The sequence below is a fragment of the Trypanosoma equiperdum genome (genome assembly GCF_001457755.1).
Source record: "Trypanosoma equiperdum strain OVI genome assembly, contig: ctg_842, whole genome shotgun sequence".
Lineage (NCBI taxonomy): Eukaryota > Euglenozoa > Kinetoplastea > Trypanosomatida > Trypanosomatidae > Trypanosoma > Trypanosoma equiperdum.
Window position 1 is genome coordinate 67,555 of NW_027124801.1, and position 21,865 is coordinate 89,419.

The 21,865-nt window shown below is 48.5% G+C and overlaps 7 protein-coding genes and 1 pseudogene across 8 annotated transcripts; all 8 read right to left on the reverse strand.

Moving 5' to 3' along the window:
- Positions 1 to 2,052: 2,052 nt before the first annotated feature.
- On the reverse strand, positions 2,053 to 6,309 carry TEOVI_000394600 (5'-3' exonuclease XRNA, putative; the record flags this gene model as incomplete). Its single annotated transcript, XM_067226776.1, has 1 exon — positions 2,053 to 6,309. The coding sequence occupies one exon, from the start codon at positions 6,307 to 6,309 to the stop codon at positions 2,053 to 2,055; it is 4,257 nt and encodes a 1,418-aa protein (XP_067082877.1).
- Positions 6,310 to 8,512: 2,203 nt separating this feature from the next.
- TEOVI_000394700 (uncharacterized protein) lies at positions 8,513 to 9,622 on the reverse strand (the record flags this gene model as incomplete). The annotated part of the gene is made up of 1 exon (XM_067226777.1): positions 8,513 to 9,622. One exon carries the CDS (start codon positions 9,620 to 9,622, stop codon positions 8,513 to 8,515), a length of 1,110 nt encoding a protein of 369 aa, XP_067082878.1.
- A 995-nt stretch (positions 9,623 to 10,617) lies between these two features.
- TEOVI_000394800 (uncharacterized protein) lies at positions 10,618 to 12,843 on the reverse strand (the record flags this gene model as incomplete). Its single annotated transcript, XM_067226778.1, has 1 exon — positions 10,618 to 12,843. The coding sequence occupies one exon, from the start codon at positions 12,841 to 12,843 to the stop codon at positions 10,618 to 10,620; it is 2,226 nt and encodes a 741-aa protein (XP_067082879.1).
- Positions 12,844 to 13,165: 322 nt separating this feature from the next.
- Positions 13,166 to 13,585, reverse strand: TEOVI_000394900 (uncharacterized protein; the record flags this gene model as incomplete). The annotated part of the gene is made up of 1 exon (XM_067226779.1): positions 13,166 to 13,585. One exon carries the CDS (start codon positions 13,583 to 13,585, stop codon positions 13,166 to 13,168), a length of 420 nt encoding a protein of 139 aa, XP_067082880.1.
- A 315-nt stretch (positions 13,586 to 13,900) lies between these two features.
- TEOVI_000395000 (ribonuclease H1) lies at positions 13,901 to 14,806 on the reverse strand (the record flags this gene model as incomplete). Its single annotated transcript, XM_067226780.1, has 1 exon — positions 13,901 to 14,806. The coding sequence occupies one exon, from the start codon at positions 14,804 to 14,806 to the stop codon at positions 13,901 to 13,903; it is 906 nt and encodes a 301-aa protein (XP_067082881.1).
- Positions 14,807 to 15,524: 718 nt separating this feature from the next.
- TEOVI_000395100 (oligopeptidase B protein, putative) lies at positions 15,525 to 18,239 on the reverse strand (the record flags this gene model as incomplete). Its single annotated transcript, XM_067226781.1, has 1 exon — positions 15,525 to 18,239. The coding sequence occupies one exon, from the start codon at positions 18,237 to 18,239 to the stop codon at positions 15,525 to 15,527; it is 2,715 nt and encodes a 904-aa protein (XP_067082882.1).
- A 449-nt stretch (positions 18,240 to 18,688) lies between these two features.
- On the reverse strand, positions 18,689 to 20,017 carry TEOVI_000395200:pseudogene (annotated as a pseudogene). The gene has a single exon. A coding segment is annotated over exon 1 (1,329 nt).
- A 181-nt stretch (positions 20,018 to 20,198) lies between these two features.
- On the reverse strand, positions 20,199 to 21,578 carry TEOVI_000395300 (uncharacterized protein; the record flags this gene model as incomplete). Its single annotated transcript, XM_067226782.1, has 1 exon — positions 20,199 to 21,578. One exon carries the CDS (start codon positions 21,576 to 21,578, stop codon positions 20,199 to 20,201), a length of 1,380 nt encoding a protein of 459 aa, XP_067082883.1.
- Positions 21,579 to 21,865: the final 287 nt, after the last annotated feature.

Below are 21,865 nucleotides of genomic sequence, written 5' to 3' on the forward strand. Positions count from 1 at the left end.
ATTTTTTAAACAAAAAAAAGGGTGATGGGAACAGAAAACATAACAAAACAAAAAGATGCAAAAATAAAGTGATGGAAACGACAATGTGCGCAGACAAAAAACAAAAAAACAGTACTCAAATGACATGCTCTCCATTTTTTTTTCATTTCTTTCCTTTCCTTTCCTTTCTATCTCCTTTTTCTTTCTTAAAAAAACAAAAATAAAAATAAATTGAAAAACAAACAAACAAGTTATTTGGAAGGGATGGAACGCGGGAGGGACACGGGTTCACATGACGTACGTTCGTTTTACCTTTTTTCTTTATTTCTCTTTACTTTTATTTTTATTTTCCTTTCATCACATTTTATTTTATTTTTTTTTCTTGCCTGAAAATGACCAGTGCTTTTTTTTCCCCCTTACCGCCTCCTCCGCCCCATTTTCCCCCCCCCTCGCTTCTCCCTGCATGCCAGCTGCGGCAACATGAAGTACCGCATGGGAGAGAAATAAAATATTAAAAACAAAACAAAAAAGAAAGGGAATGGGGGTAAGAAAAAGTCGTTTTTCTTGTTCTCAATTGTCACATTCGTCTCTCCACTTCCGTCATTGGTTTCTTTCGTTTTGCTATCCCCTTCCTTTTTTCTTTTCTTTATTCCCTCCTCCTTCTTTTTTTTTTTTTGAAACCCAAACCCATACGTTCATCCTCTTAATATTAAAATTTTTAAAAAAACATGCATGCACACACACACACACACACACACACACACACACCTCATATCATCACAATACATGTTGTTGTGCTCTAATTTTTTCCCGTATCTGCACACACTTTTGTGTACCTGTATGAATGCGTGCTTCCTATCCTAGTATCTTATATAAATAAGTAAATAAATAAGAAACATATATAATCCTTTGTGCCTTCTAACACTTCACCTACTGCTCGGCTATTTTATCAACATTTCGATCCCTCCTCTCTTCCCTCATCAATTAATACCTAAACTCCGTAACTAAACCTAACTATACGCAAACATGCAGTTTAATATATATATATATATATATTCGTGCATTTGTCACCTTCTTTGCGTTCTCTTCATGCTTTTCATTATTCCTTCTCCAGTTCTTTTCTTTTCTTTCTCTTTCTCTTTACGTCCTTTTACGCAATCCACTCTGTCCTTTACTGTTTCCCTCAGCAAAGGAAAGGCAAAGAAAAGTCAAAGAAAAGTACCATGCATTGATACCCCTCGCCCCACATGCGCTCACGCACAAGAAAAAAAAAAAGAAAATGGAAACACAAACACAAACCCACAAGCACAGTGGAAGGGAAAGGGAAAGGAATATAGTGTGGAAATAAATAGGAGAGAAAGAGCGGACGGCGTTCACAGTGAAATTGTGTTTAAACTCCGTTGCAAGTCGAATAATGATAATAAGTAACAAAGAAAAGAACACAGTGGCTTAAAATCCTCTTGTGAATCAAAGAAACAAAAAAAGAAAAAGTTTTTCCCACCTACAAGCGTATGTATATACATATAATCTCATATATAAATAAATAAATAAATATATATATATATTTGTATAGTTACTTATATATTTATTTATTTTTATGTCGTAACTGCCATCACGCGAGGGGGCTAAACTCGCTCTCTCCTCCCTATTGTGTTTTCATTTCACCACACAATGTGGTCGTTCGATTCCCGCGTATCAACCTTCTTTTTTTTTTCTTTCCTCTCGCACCCATACACACACGCTTACGCATACGTGAACTTCACACATTTCAACGCTATCATGGTGTCTTTCATTTCACTTCCAACCACTTGCCACATACACACGCACCAAAAAAAAGAAAAATTGAAGCAATAGAGACAAGCCCACCTTCACGCGCCCATTTATCTCCGAGTTCCTCGGGAAAAACGCAAATCTAATATGTACATATGCACATATGTTTAGATGCAAGGTCCACCGTGGGTAAATGTCCAAATAAAGACTGAAAAGATGAAAAGGAATGAAGTCACGCTTCATGGACGTATTCTTCGGTTCATTTTCTCCCACCAACACCAACACCACTACCACCAACACTCCTCATCGTTTCCTGTCTCCTGATAAATGCTGAGAAATCATGCGCTTCAGAAGCAAAGCCCCTTCACCAGGGCGAATTTGGAATTCACCGTTCAAAACCTCCGACGGAACAGTAAAAGAGAAACCAGGCTTCCTGCAACCTTTATCACCTTCGCCATCGCCGCTGTTTGTCCTGTTTGCGTTGCCACTTGTACGCGGTAGTGGAACGGAGAAGGTCCCGGAGCCGGGGGCTGCCGTGGTGGTTACTGAGCGAGGAGCCACCGGCAGTTTATTGCTAGCGACAGTTGGAGCATATGTTGCACCACAAATATTCAGCCCTGCATCTGGTGAAGTCGCCTTCGACGATGCCAATTTCCCCATAAGTTCTGCTACTTGAATGCCGCCAGAACCACCACTTACCGTTAGAGATGAAGGTGACACGACGTTCCGTCCAGCTGCGATACCAGAAGCACTTGTCTCCCCCATGGCGCTACGTGGCTTCGGGATGCTTGGGGTACCTTCCGTGGATGGAATTCCCACCCCACGCCCATGTTGCTGTTGTTGATCGTGATCGTCCTCCTTTTGCTGCAACTTCTTGCAGATACTCTTTAAATTTTGGACAACGGACCCATTTTGTCCTTGTGACGACTCAGATTCGTCACCCGAAGGTTTATTCAAAACGAGGAGTGTTGACAATTTCGATATCGAACCACGAGGCTGACGCAGCCTGCCGTCAAAGTAACTTCCACCAACGAAAGGGTCATCATACACAACTTCCGCGTCGTGGCCAGTTGATAGCAAACGAACAACGGTACCAGTTGCACCGAAAGGTGCTGCACCACAGGCACGGCAGTTCACAACGCGGGAGCCAAGGTGAACTGTCTGCTCCTGGGGAAGAGGTAATTGGGAAATGTGTCCACCAGCACATCTTGTGACAGGAAAGTAGAGACACCGCCGCGCCACCGAGCTCAGCATTCTGTCCTCCAACGGCCGTGGCCCTTGACGGTCCAGCTCTTCTTCCAACATTCGCACGTGTTCTCGTGGAAAAGCGTCATCTTGGGCAGCAACAAGGGGGACGCTTTGTATGCCACACGATTCGATAAACTCTTCGATCGAACGAAGAACGTCGTCCACGTCGTTATCAGCCCACTCGCCCGTCATGAACTGCGGGGGATCCAGAGCTTGGGGTGAAGAGGCAATGCTTTCCAGTCGGTCAACAAGTGGTTTGAACCTCTCCACGTACGTTTTGATTAAGACAACGGCTTTCCGCGAGAACCATGTCATGTACTGCATGGGACGGGAAGATCGGGGACGAGACTCGCCCTTTTGCAGGCTTTCCAAGTAGTGACCCGCCGGCGCAGCATCTTGGACTGGCCTGCCAAATGCATCGTCACTATTTTCCAGCCCCGCACCCAACCTGCCACCGGGGGCTCCCCATGCTTTGCCACCACGCACCGTTTGTTTCGCGTAACCGATGCGAACGAGGTTATTCCGCGTGTAAATGAGGCCGAGCCCAATCTCACGGCAACCGTACTGAGGGGATGTGCGTACAGAACCTACAAGATGCTTTAGAGCCAAGGGACCAACACGGACCTCATTGCTCACATCTGGCATTGATACCCAATTGCGAGACGAAGCATAGTCAAGCAGCACGTGCGGAATAGAAACTGGCTTTTGAAACACCCGTGCAGCGACAGTAAACGTCCCCTCAGCATCAGGGCTGGATCTAACCACAACACCAGAACTACCATATAGCTGCTGATCCTTCCCCTTCATACTTTTTGGCTCAGCTCCAACCAGTATGACTCTGGAACCAAAGCGGTTATCCCATTCCACACGATCCCTCTCAACGTAGCGAGAGTCTTCCGTTAATTTCACGTCTTGCAAGCGCGCTACAAGGGGCAATGCATAGCATGTTTGGTCCTTGGAAAAGTTGCGCACCACACGCCCCTTTCGGGTCATGCGCATTCCAGTAAAAAGGTTAACATACACGAGTACTGTCAGGTTGCTTACAGACATTCCGAGCTTCTCCCGCATACACTGTCGATGTGTTTCCAATTCCTTCGCTATATTCATTGAAGCGTCCCGGTTTAGTTCCCGTACGTTGGCACCACACGAAACACCCTCTAGATTTATATTGGCGCTGATGTGCACACGTTTGTCGCTAACCGCTACCACACGTGCGCGGCGGTAGTGCGGGAATCCAACAAGAACTTCCTGCCCAACAAGCGTTGCGACCTCATGGGCGGCAATAGCGTTGAAGCTGTCCTTCAACCCTAGGAGCAAGCTCTCACCGCGTGCGGGCATGCCGAAGATAGTCACAACACCGCTCTCACGTTGTGGGGTGATGTAACGCCACTTCGACCGAAGTGTCGTGAACCCTTCAAACTGTTGCTCACCAGTGCACACGCCTGTGCAGAGCCGCGGAATAAACTTTGTCAAGGGGGGGAAGTCGAAAGCGTCACGGCGAACGGTGGTTCTTCTCAGGGGCCCAAATAACGAGTTTGGCACCTCGTAGGCTTCAATAGTGGGATCGTAGGCATAGAGGGTTGGTAGACCTAGGCGGTTGTTCTTACGTTCCTCCGGCGTTACTCGATCTTGCACGGTTTCATACGCGGCAAGCAACGTCCGTTCTTCGATGAAGGGAATCAACACTACACCCTCCCAGGGTGCGCGTGTGCCCTCTCGATCGATTTGAAGCTTTTCTGGAAAATACCTGGCCAGAGGACTGTTTTTGCTTCGTAGTAACGGCCAATAGGCACGGGGCATAGAGCGGTACGACATAGGCGGCAAAACCGCGAGCAACTGTTGGTGGGGAAGAAAAGGTTTACCGGGATCAAATTTAACACAAGCCGCCACAGCGGGAAGATTAACCAGATCGCTGGCCATTGGCGCGTAGTGGTGTGGAAAGTACCACTTCCACGATGGCGGCCCCTGGTAGTAGTAGCCAATAACCCACATGATGCCCTCAATGTAGTGTAGTCTTAGTTTGGCCATATCTTCCCCTTGTGGATCCCACCCCATGGCAAACTGATGCTTGTCTCGGTAGTAACGGTCTTTGTACTCCCTTAACGACTCCACAGTCGACGTTGATATTGTGGCAGCCCGGTGTTCGCCACATTGTTGTGCCATTCTTCGCTGATACTCCTGTTCCTGCGCCTCTCGAGCTTTAATTGTGGTGAATTCTAGGTCGGCAAGCCCCTGCAGCCACCCCTCCACGGCTCGCCAGTCAATGCGTCCCATGTCGGTTAGGTACGTGTGGGCCAACAGCACCCGCTGCGCGTAAAGGTCAAGCATTTGCACCAAACTTCCATCGTGGATACCAAGCGTTGGGATACTCGGTAGAAAATCATTACCGATAAAAAAGCACATGAGCACGAAGTCGTCTACAACTCGCTCTAGGTCGTAGTTGGTCGGGAGCTTGTCACCAAGCCTCTCGCGAACCTCAAGGTCGAGATAATCACGCAAGACATTCACATGAAACAAAACAAACTCGTCAGGCTTCTGATAAGACTTGTCAGCCACAATGCCGTCTGATTCGTCCTGCTCACGCTGTTCACGTGCCCGCCGCGATTCCTGGCCAAACCCAAAGGTCACCACCTCACGCAACAGCACAAAATGAGGCTCGTGAGTAGCGAGCGCTAGCATGACGAGATCTGCATCAAGTCCGTACATGCAGTGCGTTTCGTTCGGACCGTAGTCCGGCTGCATCTTCCTCCGACGGATAAATTCAACAATTTTATGCTCACCCTCACCGGGGTGGTCATGGCCCGAGTAGATAACGCTACAGTTTTGCCACGCAGGGTCCGTCGACATCTTCATCATGATAAAGTATTGAAAATGTTCACTTATGCGCACCATGAAGTCCGTTCCCGGGGTAATGCAGTTACTGTCAAACACATCAGCTTCCTCGGGAAGTTCCTCGCCGCGAGATAAAGCCTCCTCCCGTGCAACCATCATTTCGTACCCACTGCGGTAACGCCGCTGCCGTTGCTGGTTCATCTTGGCTCGTGGGGCCACGCCATCAACGGCAAGGAAGAAGCACTTTCGGGGCTGAATCGCATTGAAAAGTTTTTCCAAGTACGAAAACATGGCCTCGACCATAGCCTTCTCCGTGGGCGCTTTGTGTGTGGCATCCGCATCATTGGGATGTGTGCAGTTGTGAATAATACCATTCATATCCAGGTACAGATTATCAACTGGAGGTGGAAAATCACGAAATGGGGTGATCACTGAGGGGTAGCGCTCCGCTACCCATCGAAAGAATTTTGGAACACCCATGTCTACACGTATATATAAACTGTTTCGCTATCAGAATCTCTCTTATTTGAGAATCTCTCACCTTTTCTTTGCTCACCCTTCAGGTTTCTTCTTTTTGCAGTTTGGTAATCACCAACCACCTGACGCACTCAATCCTTTCACGTTCCACTTCGTTCGTTTCCTCTCCTTTTGCTTCCCCCCAATACTCTGTGACAGAAGGCGTATACCTGGGTTGGAGGGAACGAAAATAATAGGGAAGCACTTTATTGTTTCTCCTCTCGTTTTCCTCTTCCTTATGAATCTCCCACTATGTTGTTGTTGTTTTCTTTTTTCTTGGGTTGGCTCTCTCTCTCTCTCTCTCTTCGTCCCTCCTGTCCTTTCGCAGCCGCAAAACGTCCGCTTTTTTTTTTTGCTTCTTTCGTTCGTCCTCGATTGTTTCCTCTTTCCTCGTCCCTCTTTCACCACACCTTTCTCCGTCTGTCTTCCTGTAATGCAACTTCTTTTTTTTCCTTTGTATTTCTTTTCCCTAGTCCCTTACCCTCAGTAATTTGGCCTCGCGCTACGAGCGGACAAAACACGCCAAAAAAAAGGTCAGCACGTGGCCCACAACAATAGCAAAGATTTTACCCGTTTTCTCTTTTCTTCTCTCTTCTTTAACCCACTCTTTTCTCTCCCACGCCGATTAATGGGAGTAAGGGGAAAGAGAGACCAACGGAATATAGTACAAGAAAATAAAGGGAAATAAAGCACCCGGGAGGGGGAAAAAACAAATGGAAGTAAAGGTGGAAGGAATAAACAACGACTACCACCGACCGGCTGCGCTAACTGTAGAAATCTATGTAGATATCTATATACAGCCACTGCGAAAGTGTCCGAGTCTTCGCTTGTCTTCTTTTTATCTTTATCCTTGTTTTTCTCTTTTTTTTTCTCTTTTCCCTATTTTAACCCTATTGTTCTTTCGTCGGCGGCCCCACTATTAAAATCTTCCAAGGTCCTGTCAAGTGGTAGCTAACGACAAATGGTAAAGTAGGAAGGAGAACCGAGCGAACGAAAGACGAAAACAAGAAGTCTACTCCCTGTTCTGCCCTCTTTTATTTATTTTTTTTACAATATATATTACTCCTTCTTTACACAGGAGAAACAAATGTGACGGTCCCAAAGAAGAGAAGTGCAACCGGAAGCTGCTCTACCGAGGCACAGAACAAGAGTAAAGAGAAGAATCAAATGAAGAACAAAACAAAACCAAAAAAAAGAGGCTGGTCTGTTTGCTTCCAGTGACAACAAAAGAAAAAAGTGTAAGGAAACTGAGGGAATTATAACAATAATCTCAAGAAAACAAAACAACAACAAAAGTGAAAAGGTAATGAACACAAAAGTCTGAAAACGAAGGGTTGTGTATGTGTGTGGGGAGGGAAAGTATTCTCCCTGTTACAAAACTTTAAAAAGTCTTTTAGCGTTAATGTGTGATACAAGCACGCCTAATAACTAGAAAAAAACTAGCGGAAAGGAAAAGAAGAGAAGAGATACGAAAACGACCGAAGATGAGATCGCAGTGAAAGATGAGACTTTGGCGCACAAAAACAATTAAGCAGTGATCATATTATTGAAAAGTGATACATCAGTGCAAACATCACGTGAAAGAAGGGATGATGATACATTTAACGAGAGAAAAAAGTAAATGAAATAGAAAACAGAATTGAAAATCAGTCAGATCCTACGCCGGGAAGAATAACCGCGCCTCATTCTAACATGAAGTGCACGAAGAAAAAACAAAAAGGGGTAAAAGGAGGGAAGAAGGGGGGCAAAAAATTGCAGAAATTGAAAGCGGCAAAGTGGTAAACACAAAAAAACGGGAATAACAACACAAAATACAGCCAAATTTTTTCAAAATGGTTGTTTATGTGTTGTCATGTAACGGAACTGCAGAAGGAGGAGGTCCTTACACAAACGCCCACCAGCGAACATCTTCACCTCTTCTTTCCTTTAATTTCGTCCGTTCATGCGTCCCTTCCTCCGAGTACCTTCCCCGCCAATATCACGTACGAAGATACTTCGCATTTCCCAGCATGCGTTACTCCCTACCCCGCGCGTCCCACTCTCTAATCTTCTAACAAGTGTGTAAAGTTTGTTGTCCTTCGTTTACGATTTTGGCACCCCCTCTATCTCACCTCCCTCGCGCACCCACTCTACATGACTGCAGGAATACTCTCCACAGCGGATTACATCAGTCCACCAGCACCTGGACCTGCTTTTCGCGCTCTTGGCTCCGCCCAACAGGCGAATCCGACGACCCCTTCCCGTTTCCGGCTCCGCAATGTCTCCGTGGTGACCGCAAAGCCGGGCTTGTTGTGGCTCCTCCCTGTTCCGCACCCTCGGCAACCGCCTCCCCACTCACCAACGGGAGTTCGCCACCGTCCCGTGTATCCATACCAGCATCAGCGCAGGCGCCCTTGACACTGTGGTCACACGGAAATCGCGGAACCCGTGCGTGCCGCTTCCCCACAATATTGCTGCCTGACTTAAGGGTCCCCTTCTTGGTGTATTCAAAGTTAACGGTGCGGTTGCGGTGGTCAATCTCAGCTCCCCGCGCCAGATCCATCGTGTAGTCACCCACTTGGTACACTTCTGCGCAGTGGCAGTGCCTGCTGTTCACCCCGCCGCTCACCTCATCACGAAGATACGCCCTGGGACGGTAGTCGCAACTGCCCTTCATAAAGTCGCTCTTTACATCACGCACACCCTGAGGATGATCGTTAGTGCGTAGCAAGAACGCGTTGTGACTCATGGGCGTAAAATCATAGCCAGCCTGGGAAAGCACAGGTGGTGGGCAGTTCTTGTACAGCACCTGAGGATGGAAACTGCGAGCCGGCGGGGTGCTGCCAGAAAGATGGTGGCCCCGCCCGTCTACGATGGCGCGCAGCCGGGGAAGCAGTGTAGAACGGTTCTTGAGCGTGCAGTCAAGTGTCTCCTTGTGGAAGACACCGTTAGGGTCGTATGTAGAAACGCCCTTCAATGTGCTTGGATCGTTCGGATTAGTACGCACGAAGGACTCAAAGGAGCCACAGGAGAACTGGATGCGAGCCTTTAGGAACCCCCAGTGCTTTGTGTTGGCCTCTTCCACAGCGTCAAGCGCATCACGGTAAGTGGCACCATGCTTTAACACATGTGTTTGCCATCGAGCAAGTGGATGTACGCGTGTCGAAGTTGTGTTGATATCAGTCATGTTGTAGCCCTTCTTCCGGAGCTCCTTCTTTGGCGGAAGCACCAGAAGTGAGTAACTCACTGGCTGACTAAGCGAAGGTCCACAGAAAGAACCGGTGGTAGTGGAGAACATGCTTCTTTAGGATGCCCTTTTGCTTTATGTTTTCATGTGCACAAGAAGTGAATAAACAGAACGTAGGGGATAACAGCAACACAGCAAATATGAGGAGACAAAAATGCAAAACTGATCGGAAAAACAGAGTACGGCGAGGCCACAAAATTAGAAGAACTAAGGAGTAGGGTAGATCTCGCCTTTGATACGGGGAGGCACCCCGTGTACAAAGCACCAGAACGATTGTCAGAGAAAGGTCAAGATCGCGCAACAGGGTGGAGGAAAAAAAAAAAGGTATATCCTCAAAAACGGAAAAGCACTCAGATGGATATATAAGTGTGTATAGGTAGTGAAAAAACGGTGCCCACACGCCCCAACGCCGCCGCGAATACTGTGTGGAACCAAGCGCTCCCCGCAGTATTTAAAGTGTTGCTGAAACGTGGAAAAGAGCGTAGCATGGGCTAAACACAGCGCACAAATGTAGATACAAAAATATATAAGTCTGTATATATTACTCATTTGGTCACGCTTTTCATTTATATATCGAATGACAGTTATAGACAAAGGGTAGGTAAAGAAATGGTGGTGAAATAAATCCATTAACTAACACATAAAAAAGAACATATTATCGAACCGAAGTATCTCACAGTCGCTTTTGTGGGAAAATAATAATGATAACAGTTAATATTCCCCCTGCACCAAAAATAAGGAAACTGAGAAGGAAAAAATAAACAAATCATAGAGTAGGGATGAAAAAGGAAAGCCCAACAAACCATTATTGAAACACTTTAGAATTAAAACACAATAGTCCACGTCCGCACCTGCAGACACTACCCCCACTGAAAAAAAAAAAAGAGCAAAGGTCGCGCACAGAAAAATACAGCTATCACAAACCATTGCTATTTGTGGGGACAATGGTAGCAAATGTGTAGTCATTTTATCGCACCCAACGAGTCTCAAATACTGCTGAAGGTTAAAACTCCTTTATGCAATAATTTGGCCATTCCGGTCTCATACTACAGGAATGCTTCCAGGTCGAAAACGCTCAGCGGAGCTCTTCTCGACTGCGGGCCCCGTAACAGATCATTTAACGAGTCTACACGCTTCGCCATTTGTTTCTCTCCTAATGACGTGGTCTTCGAGGGCCAACCTTCCGCATACGGCCACGGAAACTCACTCAGGGTGTCACAGTCCAGGACACTGTACTGCGCAGGTGCCTTTTTTTTGGGACGCCTTTGCTGTCGAGGCTGCAGGTTTCGGGTCGTATGACGCGTGCCCAATTGCCGAATATCCATCCGGATGGCTTTGCCCACAGCATCCGGTATTATATCCACATCATCGATAGCTAGCTGCCGCATTAATGAGCCGACCCCGGGTGCGGTCTCAGTGCGGTCGAGTTCGACCTTCTCCCTGCACTCGATTAATTGCTGCTTTTTGAACCACTTGCCGCCACCACCACCACCACTGGAGATCAGCGATGCGGCGTAACGCTTAAGGCACGGATGTGAAGATATTGCAAGACCATCCCTCACTGTGAAGTCCATCCCCACCTCTGCGGCTTGTCGTTTACGGCAGATCCAACCACCTGCGCCCACACTTCGTGTGTTTTGCTCGTGGTGCCCCGTCGCATCGTCATCGTCATAGCCATCCACCTCTTCATCACTCCATAGCTCTTGGAAAAGGGGGTTTGGATCCGTTAAACGACCCACAGCAGCGGCCCCGACGCGTCCTCTCTTCATGCCAACACAGGGTCTTCCCGTCTCTACCTGCGTAAGGATCATATTTGACTCACAGTCGTGGTCTTCCTCAGCATCTTCTCGCTCCATCTCCCCCTGCATTCGACACCCACATTCCTGCTCTTCTCGCATTTCTTGCCCCTCTTCGGTTGCAGATCGCCCCGTTTGCTCACTGGGAAATCTCTCTGTCTCGTCATATCCTCGTCCCATTTTCTTTTCACAGCGGTGGTCTTTTTGTTTCGGGTTCGCGTACGCACTCCCTCGCTCAACGGACTTGCAGCTACACGCCGCCGGCTGCTCGCTCTCTCCCGATGGGGAAACATTGGAGGAGAGAGACAAAGTGGGGAGTGGCTTCAACCACACGACGCTTCGAATGAAGGCCGTGTGCTCCACGCAGCACATGCCCATCGCATATTGTAGCGTGCGAAGGGGCCCTAAAACAGGAAGCTCCTCCCGGTCGCTGTACAAAACAATGTGATTACAATGCTTTGCGTAAAATGCACGGACTGCGGCTTCGTCCCCACAACTGTCAACCGCGTCGAGCAGCGACAAATCCAGAACGGCGCAACCTTGGGTAAAAGGCAGAAACACACGTACCTCATCGTAGAGAAATTGCTGGACGACGACAAACGTTGTACCAGCAAACAGTCGCTGCCGTCTTTCCTTTAGTGACGAATCCGAGAGCACAACCTTCAACCCCGCCGAAATCTCACCTGCCGCGGGTGGTGCTCTGTTGTCTGACACAAAAATTTCGCTGCTCTCGCTACTCAGAAGTGCAGACCACGAGCTGTCAACTGATGGAAAATATGCACGTGGGTCCTGAAGCTCCTTTTGCGGGTTGCTCTCCCTGCCCTCCTGCAGCACCTTGAAGTACTCAGGGGTTACAATGTGCGAGGAGAAACGACACAACACAGCAACGGCAGCGGGTGTTATGGTTAAGTGTGGGGTAACGAGATAATCTGCCAGAGCGATATCCGACACGGTTACAGCACCGCATCGGCTCATCCATTCATACATGCATCCATCGTTGTAGTCGACTGTGAAGACGCGCATGGGGCTCCATCTCAAAGAAAGGGTCGTACCACGAGCCCCCAAAGTCATGGAAAACCCCCTCCACAGCGCAGAGTTAACAGGAACACAACACGAATCACCCCTGGACAATTTAACACGCGTCGGAGTGGCACCGGAGAGTTGAACATCCCTCTCCACGGCGTGCGTACTGTCATTGTCACCGTCGATGCCGCCACGATTGGGGGAAGAGCGAAGTTCGGTACCGTACTTTGATGTGTCGGTGACAATAAGAGGCAGAAGATCCTTTCCCTCCTCGTTGCTGAGCTCCTGAGGTTGGGCAAGTGAGGGAAGCAATCCTACCCTTAAAGTGAGATGCTTTCTGCTGATACTGGGATCCCCCGCCAGCGTTATGTGACACTCCTTGCTACCTACCGTGTAAGTGGCGCCCCCCACAAGCCAAAAGCGGGCCTGACCATTCATAAACACGATCCACATGGCAATTTTTCAACGCTGACAGGCACCAACCAGCAATTATTTCTTGCCAAATCTTCCTTGCCCTGCCAAGCAAATCACACATTGATAAAGAAGAAAAAAAAGAAGCCAGTCCAGGGAGGTGAAACAATGGGAAACTAATGAGTAAAAGAAACATTTAATGATACTTATTTCGTATAACATTAAAGAAGCTACACGAGTGCTCGCCTGGGGTGCCCCCGTCTTAACAATGACCTTTGGACAAGTATGCGACGACAACGCAGCATCAGCCTCCTCTGTTACCTTTACAAGGAACCCATCTTCCTCATGTCCCATTCCACCTGTTCTAAGACACCTTCAAGCCAACAATCAGAGAAGCGATTACGGCAAGTGCACCACACCCAAGAACCCAAGAAAGAAACACCTGGTCGCCGACATCATCAGGACACATGGACAACTCAGATATGCAACTGCTCCCGGGAGCCGTAGTATTCGGGAAGACACAGGCGATTCCACCCTCCATCGTAGGGCAAAAAAGTCCACCATTTTTAATGCAATCACCACAAGAAACCTCTTGAAGAAAGCAATCAGTGAAATTTAAGCAAGCAGTGCCACCACAGGAGCAATCACCCTGCGTTTCACATGTCATATCCACAGGGCACCAGCGATTTGATTCGTTGACTGACGTACACTGGGTGCACGATGAAGGCAGAGCACCACCCAGTATAGAAACACCCATTAACATCAGTGTCTGCAGTAATAACATTGCCAATCTCGCCCTTTTTCGACGGCGGTGCTGTCAGAAGGTCACCGTTTATTGCTATTAACGAACACACCTTTGCCCTTAATCCTAAAACGGGTGTGAGCTTCAGTAGAACACACAAAAAAAACGGTGTAAGAAGGTGTCTAACGCGAAGGACGAGGGAAGACATGCCCAGCCATCTGAGTGAGCACTTCAAAGATAGTGAGGAGGCTGCGAACAGTACAACGAAAATAACGCAGCCTTTCCTTTGGTTTACAGCCACAGAGAATCACTTGCGTCATGTAACCAATCAGTGATGGCGTTCCTGTCTGTGCCACGTTAGCCAAAGGGCGATTCACAGGCCTCAACTGCCAAGCGGTCTGCCATTTCATTCCCATACACACCTGCGTGCCCCGGGACGTGCTTCAACTGCAACGCGACAGCGCGTGCAGCTATCGCTGCTAAACTAGCCTTGAAGCGGAACTCCATAGTGAAACGTTCCGCGCACCGGGATAAGTGCCTATTACGCAATTTCGTGAATTGACTCCACAAGTCGATGTTAGCAACGTCGCCTCCACCGGCAGTTTTAAAACCGTTGCGTTCCCACCGGTGCAAGTAGGAATTGACACCCATTACGGTGTACTTGCTATCACTGTATACACACAAATTGTAGCAAGGGTGAGAGTCCAACGCAACGCGCAAGACATGGATGAGCGCGGAGAGTTCCGCACGCTGATTGGTCTGGGGTTCGTGAGCTGGAAGAGGGAATTTAAAGTTACGGCTGTCACCGTCGCCATAGAATCCACCGAAGCCAGCACGTGGTCGTCTTTCACGGCTTCGACTTCCGTTATTTCTGCAGGCCCCATCAACATACACAACAACCGCCTCCCGTTTCCGGGCCTCTACCCATTCTGGGGAGAGAACCTGCTGCTTACTTTCGTCATCCACTTCATTACCGTCATCCGCAGCATCCACCTCCACAGCATCTAACGTCACATCAAGTGAAAGCGCGCGCTTTACACCCACCAAAACAGGCGTGTGCGAGTCAGCCACAAGTGATGTGCCGACACTTCCCGGCTCAACGTCCTGCACCCCACTAGCATAGGCCTGCGCCTCCTGTAAAGTCAAAAAAGACTTAAAACGGGCTCCAGAGAACCCTGAGACCTGCTTCTGGCACTCCTCCCAGGTACTGAAAACACCGGTTTGTCTGCCAACCGCCACCGCGTAAAACCTTTTCTTTCCCATGGACGTCGACACCACCGACGAAAAACTAAGTTCTGCTATTTTCCAGTATCTATTGATCAAACGGTTAGAGGAAAATCGTTAAAAAGCGAGCAGAGAAGGCGTGGTGCACCCTAACGAAGTGAATCCATTCGGATGCACGAAGACGAGCATGAGAGTGTAATTAATTAATTTGCACACACGCCCCCTAACAACAATATGCAGGCTTGCACTAGTCTTCGGCACCAGCCCCGCACCTCAAATATTCCATGCCGCATGACTGCAGCTTCCACCGCGTCCATGTTCATCGGATAATTCTTAGGGACTATAATGCATCATCTCCTTGCTCCTTTCTAATGTAGTTGAAAAAGAATATCTGGAAAACACGGGTAAGGCAAGCGGCAACATGTTTGTCAATCCACCCAGGATCAACGACGGATCGACCGAGATTCGGGTTGCAAAACAGCTGCCCCCCAACTACCTGAATGCGTAAGTATTAATACGATATCGAACGGGCAAGAAACTGCTGCTGCGTATCGTCAGTACAGAGCCTGCATACCTCACCAGGCGATGGAAAGGGAGAGACATTGCCGACGTAACCCTCAGCGCGGCTGCAACATACGTAGCCATATGAAAGACCGCTTCCTCCACATCAGCCACTCAACTGCCACTACACAACGAGCACCGCGTCACAAGCGACAACCGATGCGCAACCCTTTCCTTTTCATTTGGGTGTGGTCCACTATTTTCTCCCGTTTTCCGAGGCCCATTTGTTTTCCCCCATGGCTCGACCGGTACTCCCAGTTTTCGCTTCACTCTTCCCGCGTTCTCGTATGTCTCGTTCTTTCGCACGAAACATCTCATCCACTTTGCTTTGATGGAGCTCGCTGTCCGTAGGAACCCAGAAGAAGGGCTGTTTTTCTGCCTTTAGTTTGCGAAAGTTGGGTTCCCAATCAAAATTATGCAGCTTAACGTGGTAGTCGATGCGCTCCCGCTCCCAATTATCCCACTTGAGGAAAACTTTCTCCTGGTCATCGTGATCCATTGCGCCAGTGACAGTGAGGTTGTGCATGTGCGTCATAATGTCCATGTCGTTGAGCACCTTTCCAGGACCCTCAAGGTCAAGCTGTGAACACAAGAATGATAACTCCTCGCAGAGATTCTCAGTGTCGTTCCATATGTAGTGACCACCGCTGCTGCGCACACGCAGAATAAGTGGTTTCTCCACAGGATCCACACCTTTGCGCCGTCGCTGTTGCCGCAGCTTCGCCACATACTTTAAACTATTCCAGGGAGGCACGCGGTCATCGTCGAGACAAACCGAAACCATCATACCAGGGTAGGTCACGCGATCATTGATGTTATGGTACGGATCGTAGTGAAGCAGCCGAGTGTAATCCTTAGGGGAGTTGAGCGGGTCACCCCAGTCGTCCTGCTCGGCCAACGAGAGCGGAAGGTCTGGGTCCACCATCGTGCTTATGACATCCAAAAAAGGTGACCGCATTAATACGTTCCCGAAGAGACCGCACCCTCGCATGTTCATGGCTGCCGCTATCGGTACGCATCCTGCACTATTGCCCGCCGCTACCATGAGCTCCGGTTTCGTGTACCCCATATTGACCATATGCTCACAACAAGCGATGAAGTCGTGGACCGCGTTTATCTTTTTCTCACCCCTGCCCTGCTCGGCCCAGTTGGGGAGTTCGCCACCACCACGCACGTGGGCAAAGGCAACAGTCCAACGCCGGCGTAGCATCCACATATACGGTGCCAACTGAAAGTGCATGGACGGTACTTCACCGTAAGAACCGTAGACATAGATAAAACAGTGCTTGGGTGTGTTGGGCTGCGCCTCGAAATCCGTCGCTTCTTGCACGAATGCATCACGCCGGTGACAGATAGTTATGGGGACCTGCGTGCCATCCTTGGAAACGCAGACATCCCGATATATAGTATAGGGCCACATGTAATCCCACGGCGTAAATTGCTCTGACTGTCGTTGTGTAAAAATGGCTTCCGGGCTGCACATCCGGCACTTACCGGAAGTCATTTCGCTATTAAAGTTGAAGACGCAATCTTTGCTGGGTTGGCAAAGACTACTGTACACAAAACTAATAGAGTCCTGGTCAAAGTTTTTGTTCAATCCAGGCGTCACACAAGCGAGTGGAGGGAAGTGAATCACCAGGTCGTCTGCTCGCGACCGCCGCGCAGTATCATCAATGCCTTTCCCGCACTTGATGATGCGGATGTGGTTAATGCGCTCAAAGGCAAAATGGGATTCATATAGTACAATGTGATCGTGAAAAAGGTCAATATCAACTATCTGCACATCGTCTCGGTGTGGCACAAGCTCCTTCCATTCAGCGTCCATGCCATACTTGAGAACCACCTCCTCCCGTGCGTATACCACACGGTGATTTGGACCCCTGTCACCCACGACCATGAGGAAATGACCCATGTAGTGCTCCAGCCAGTTCCAGCTTCCCTTGCCGGCAATCTCCACCGGCCGTGCATCGGGGAAGAAAGCTTGCATTTCACGTGGAATCTTTGGAAACGAAGCAGGCAACACAAGGGCACTGCACTTCACTTTGGAGTCGGATGTGATCACTATGTAGGCGTTGTCCTTCGTTTTTCGAACATCAACAAAAAATTGCTCATCATCATCTCGGTATAGCTCCACGGGCGGTGGAAGAACACCGGGACGTATCTCCTGCATTATCACCGCATTTGGACGATTAAGCTCATTGGATTCTGTGAAGTAAAATTGGTTGTCCGATCCAAACTCGATACTTACTATGTTGCGACCGCGGATCACATGGAAAAGGCTGGCGTTGTCGATGCTTCGCACATGACAAATGTAGCGGTCGCCTCCCCCCACGGAAAGAGTATACGCTAGGTACTTTCCGTCCTGAGAAACACGGCAGACTCCCACATTACAATGGGCGTATCCAAAGTGTTGTTGCAGAGCGGACGGGTTGATCAGTTCCTCTGCGAGCAAATCCACTTCACCGAAACGCTTACGGTAAAACCCAATTGCATTGGGGTCACCGCCAGGGACAACACGTGTGAAATAGATGTAATCACCTATTCGCTCCTCTCCTTTGTCAAACCCACCCTCACGACTGGTTATTACGACCTTCGCATCAAGTTCCGCCCACAAACGCGCTTTGTTGTGCTTGAAATCAAACTTGCTGTCAACCAAAGTAAAGTGCCGTTGCTCTTGCCGCACATAGCTCTGAGTGCGACGATCGAAGAGATCTTCCATGTACTTGAACGGATCTGGTTGGTCGTTTCTGCCGTGCAGCAGAAAAGACTGTGGAACTTCCTCCGGTAACGGCCCGTCGAGGAACGTCAGCGGATATACGTTGCGTACCTGCGGGAAAAAACGGTTCACGAGCCGCCTCCCAAACGCGTACATCGCATTGGATGTTGGAACCCACGGATAGAGTGCCGTCATGGCCACCTCGTCTCTACTGTCAAACAAAGAAACACGCAGGGATAAAAGTGATAAATGACATATATATATATATATGAAACTTATTTTCTGTCAGCACTCTACCACTGCTCTCTGCCGCTGGCACATAACGCAAACCAGGCAAACAGGTACATAAAAAAAATGCATGTTTGGGAAAGAGCAAAACGGCCCACTTGAACTCGAAGACAGCGCCGACGCAGGAAGTCGATTCACGCGTATATAGCACAAAACCAATGCAGGAACCGGCTCGTTTGCCAAATCCCTGAAAAGTAAAAGGTCCCCCCATCCCTTAACAACCAATTATCGACATCGCTGAGTAGATCCGGAATTGAAGAAGTGTCCGGCTAAATAAACGCACGTACGAAAAAAGGGTGAAGACGATAACCAAAACTAAAATAGAAACCGATAGAAACTTTACATTACCAACAACTTTACCTTGTCATCCTTGCCTGTATGTCAATTTTTTGCTGCGAGCGGTGCGACAAACCCAATAAAGACCGACTCCGCCCCTCAAATGTAGGAAGCCAGTTCATCTTAAACCACGTAATGGTGTCATCCCAGCCTTCAGTAAACGATATTATTGGCCTATAGCCAAGATCCCTTTCGGCCGCAGTTATACGAAACCATCGATGCATCGTCAAAACGAAGACGTTGAAAACATTGAGCTTAAACACAAATCCAAACATCCAGCCGACCAACTCTCCCGCCAGAGCAACAACATAGATCAACCAGAAACTGACGCGTATTTTTTTATGAATAGATACGAATCCCATTGCGACCACCGCTTTGTCCAGCTCATTCCAAAAAATGCAGTATGCATCGGGTTCGGGATGAGTGCTTCCATCAGTCACGATATAAAATTTACCCAGGATGGGTGAACCCTTGTACAACCCCCGCTCCGCTATTATAAGGCCATGGGCATAATTGTCCACGTGCGTAAAGCATATCCTATTCTTTCCAGAGCCAAAAACACGCAGTTTCCCCGTTCCCGCAGCCTCCAGCATATTCGGCAGGAAAAGGTTGTCTCGTGGACCATAAACTTGGTGAGGTGCTACACTTACTGTTAAAAGGTCGTCACAAGATGCGGCAGTCACGGCTAGTTCTGCTTCCGCCTTAGTCTCAGCGTACATCTGCATGTAAGAATCCAACGGCAACTTTGGCATCTCATCTTCCGTAAGTCCATCAACGCATGGTCGGTGAAAAAGACCCCCCTTGAAGCGCGTGGACGGTGAGCTGCTCATCACAAGTTTTTTCACACCCAGCTGAAAGCACGCGCGAATGACATTCATTGTGCCCCCATAGTTCACCTTGCGGTACAACTCGCGCGGGTGAAATGGCCCAACAGCAGCCGCCAGATGCCACACACAGTCGGCACCCTCTAGAGCAACCAACACATCGTTGTAGTTAGTAATATCCCCTACAACGTATTCAATGACAGGATGTTGCCACGCACTGACGGCGGACTCCATCGGTACGATATCAAAACTCACGACCCTCTCAGCTCCTCGCTCCACGAGCATTTCCACGAGCCGCGTGCCCACGAAACCTGTACCACCCGTAACAACACAGTTCTTTGGAACGGGTGGATAAACATTTGTTGATGTCTTCTTCTGCAGTGGGGAAAGGGCGGGGTTTAGTTTACCCATTTGGAAGGGTATTTTCAGAGGAAATGCGTCTAACGAAACTACAGAGGTAAGTGAACGTCTGAATGCGCAACTCTCTATCCCCTGAAACAACCTCTCACGACAGAATACTGCTTCCTAACGAAACAAAGGGTTGTCCTACTGAAAAGGTTGGGGGCAAAAAAGTGAGGCATAACGAAGTTTTTATCGATGTCATCAGGTATAAGGGGTTAAAATTCAATTAGCCGCGGGCACTTGCCGTCTCTACACGAGAATGCAGAGGATCACAGAAAATAACCAAACGTTATGTAGAGGTAAATCACACCGGATGATGTGTAGCTGCTATGCGTTCTAATGTGCAATACATTTTATTTTCCTCGTCCTCGCCTAGTAGATCAGAGAGAGTAGAAGTTGAGGGCAAAAACATCGGGCCCTCGTAAACATCGTCCCGTCCCCTTTTGCGGTCAAAGAGCATGCGCCCCACGACGGAAGCAGGAAGTCCCTTTATACTGGAGTTTTGTGTCACCGAAGTCAGCATTGCACTGCGGCACATCAGCGTCAACTTGTCACAATCACGGCACGAGCTGCTCGCGTTAAAAAATGAAAGCTCCATAGGGATGGATTCAGTTAATGCACTATGCAAACTCGCCGCGACATTCTGGTACACAGTTTCCCCTCGCCTCATAATTTTATTCGGCTTAAAGGGGGTTGTTAAGTTCCCATACCCGTCTACCAACCCGCCTTTTCGGCAGCCAGTCGGCAACAACGTTCCCAGCAACCGAGGGCAGAGGAATGGGGTATTGTCGGGTGCTGCATTGGCGTTAGACCCTATTAGGGAAGTGCACACAGCAGCTTCGTGTACAATTGGCCCAATAAGACTAGCATAGGTCGCCTCACATTGAGCCGACACACGTACAGTTCTCTGTGCCCACGAGGAGTTTGTTACGTAATTGCCCAACGACCTCGCATCTTCGGGTGAATACACATGAAGGAGTACCAAATACTTCCATATGACTGGTTTTAGCACACATAAGGAACGCGAAGGGGACCTTTCGTTAGCACCTATAGTTATTATTATAGCGTTTTCGTATGATATCTCCTTGCAAGCCGTAGCAGACTCCTCCACAACGAGGTAGCATCGTGGAAGAACGTCTTCCAACAACATTCCCACCTTTTCATTGAGAACGCTGGAAGAGCTAGCACGGATAATGTTACCCTCAGCCGATACTGTGTTTCGCACATAGCCCACGACTGCTTCATAACTGTCCTCAGCGGAGCCATCGCCAGTAACATGCTCCACAACCTCAGTCGACATGGGTAAGCACCAGCTTAGTGGTACGGGCGGATGTCCTAAACTGCAAATACATCCCAATTGCTGGTAAAGACATCGGCGATCTCTTGTTTTGGGGTACAGTGACGTCAAAAGCGTAATAGCAAACGCCTTGGATGAGGCACGGAAAGGTCCTAGGGGACCGCTATAAAGGTGTAGCATTTCCCACAGGGGTATGCAGACTGCAGTAGCCAGTGCAGGGCCTTGGTCTCCACAGGACACTAAATCGCGGTGAACGGCGACCATAAAGCGGTTATAGAGGTCAAGGAGCCGGAAAATAAGCCTCTCTGAGTCGCCGCCAGTTGTCCATTCAATTAGGTTACCGTTTATCTCCTCGACCAATTGCTGAGCGTTGTCATTTTCACCCATATCAAACCCGAGATACAAAAAGGAAAACGCCTTTTAATTCAGTACTCTTTCCTAAATCTGACACGTGCAAAAAATAAAACACCGGAAACCCCAGAGCGCATATACCCCCGAATTATCATTAGTCGTAGTTAGAGTTAACACTTTTTTTTTAAAAAAAGGAATGGCTACAACACCACCAAACAGTAGGGAGCATCGGCACACAAATCCCGTAGTGTGAGAACAATCAACACCGCGGATGAACAACGTTGTCAATCTCTTCCCCCCATCACCTCCAAAAAAAAAAAAAA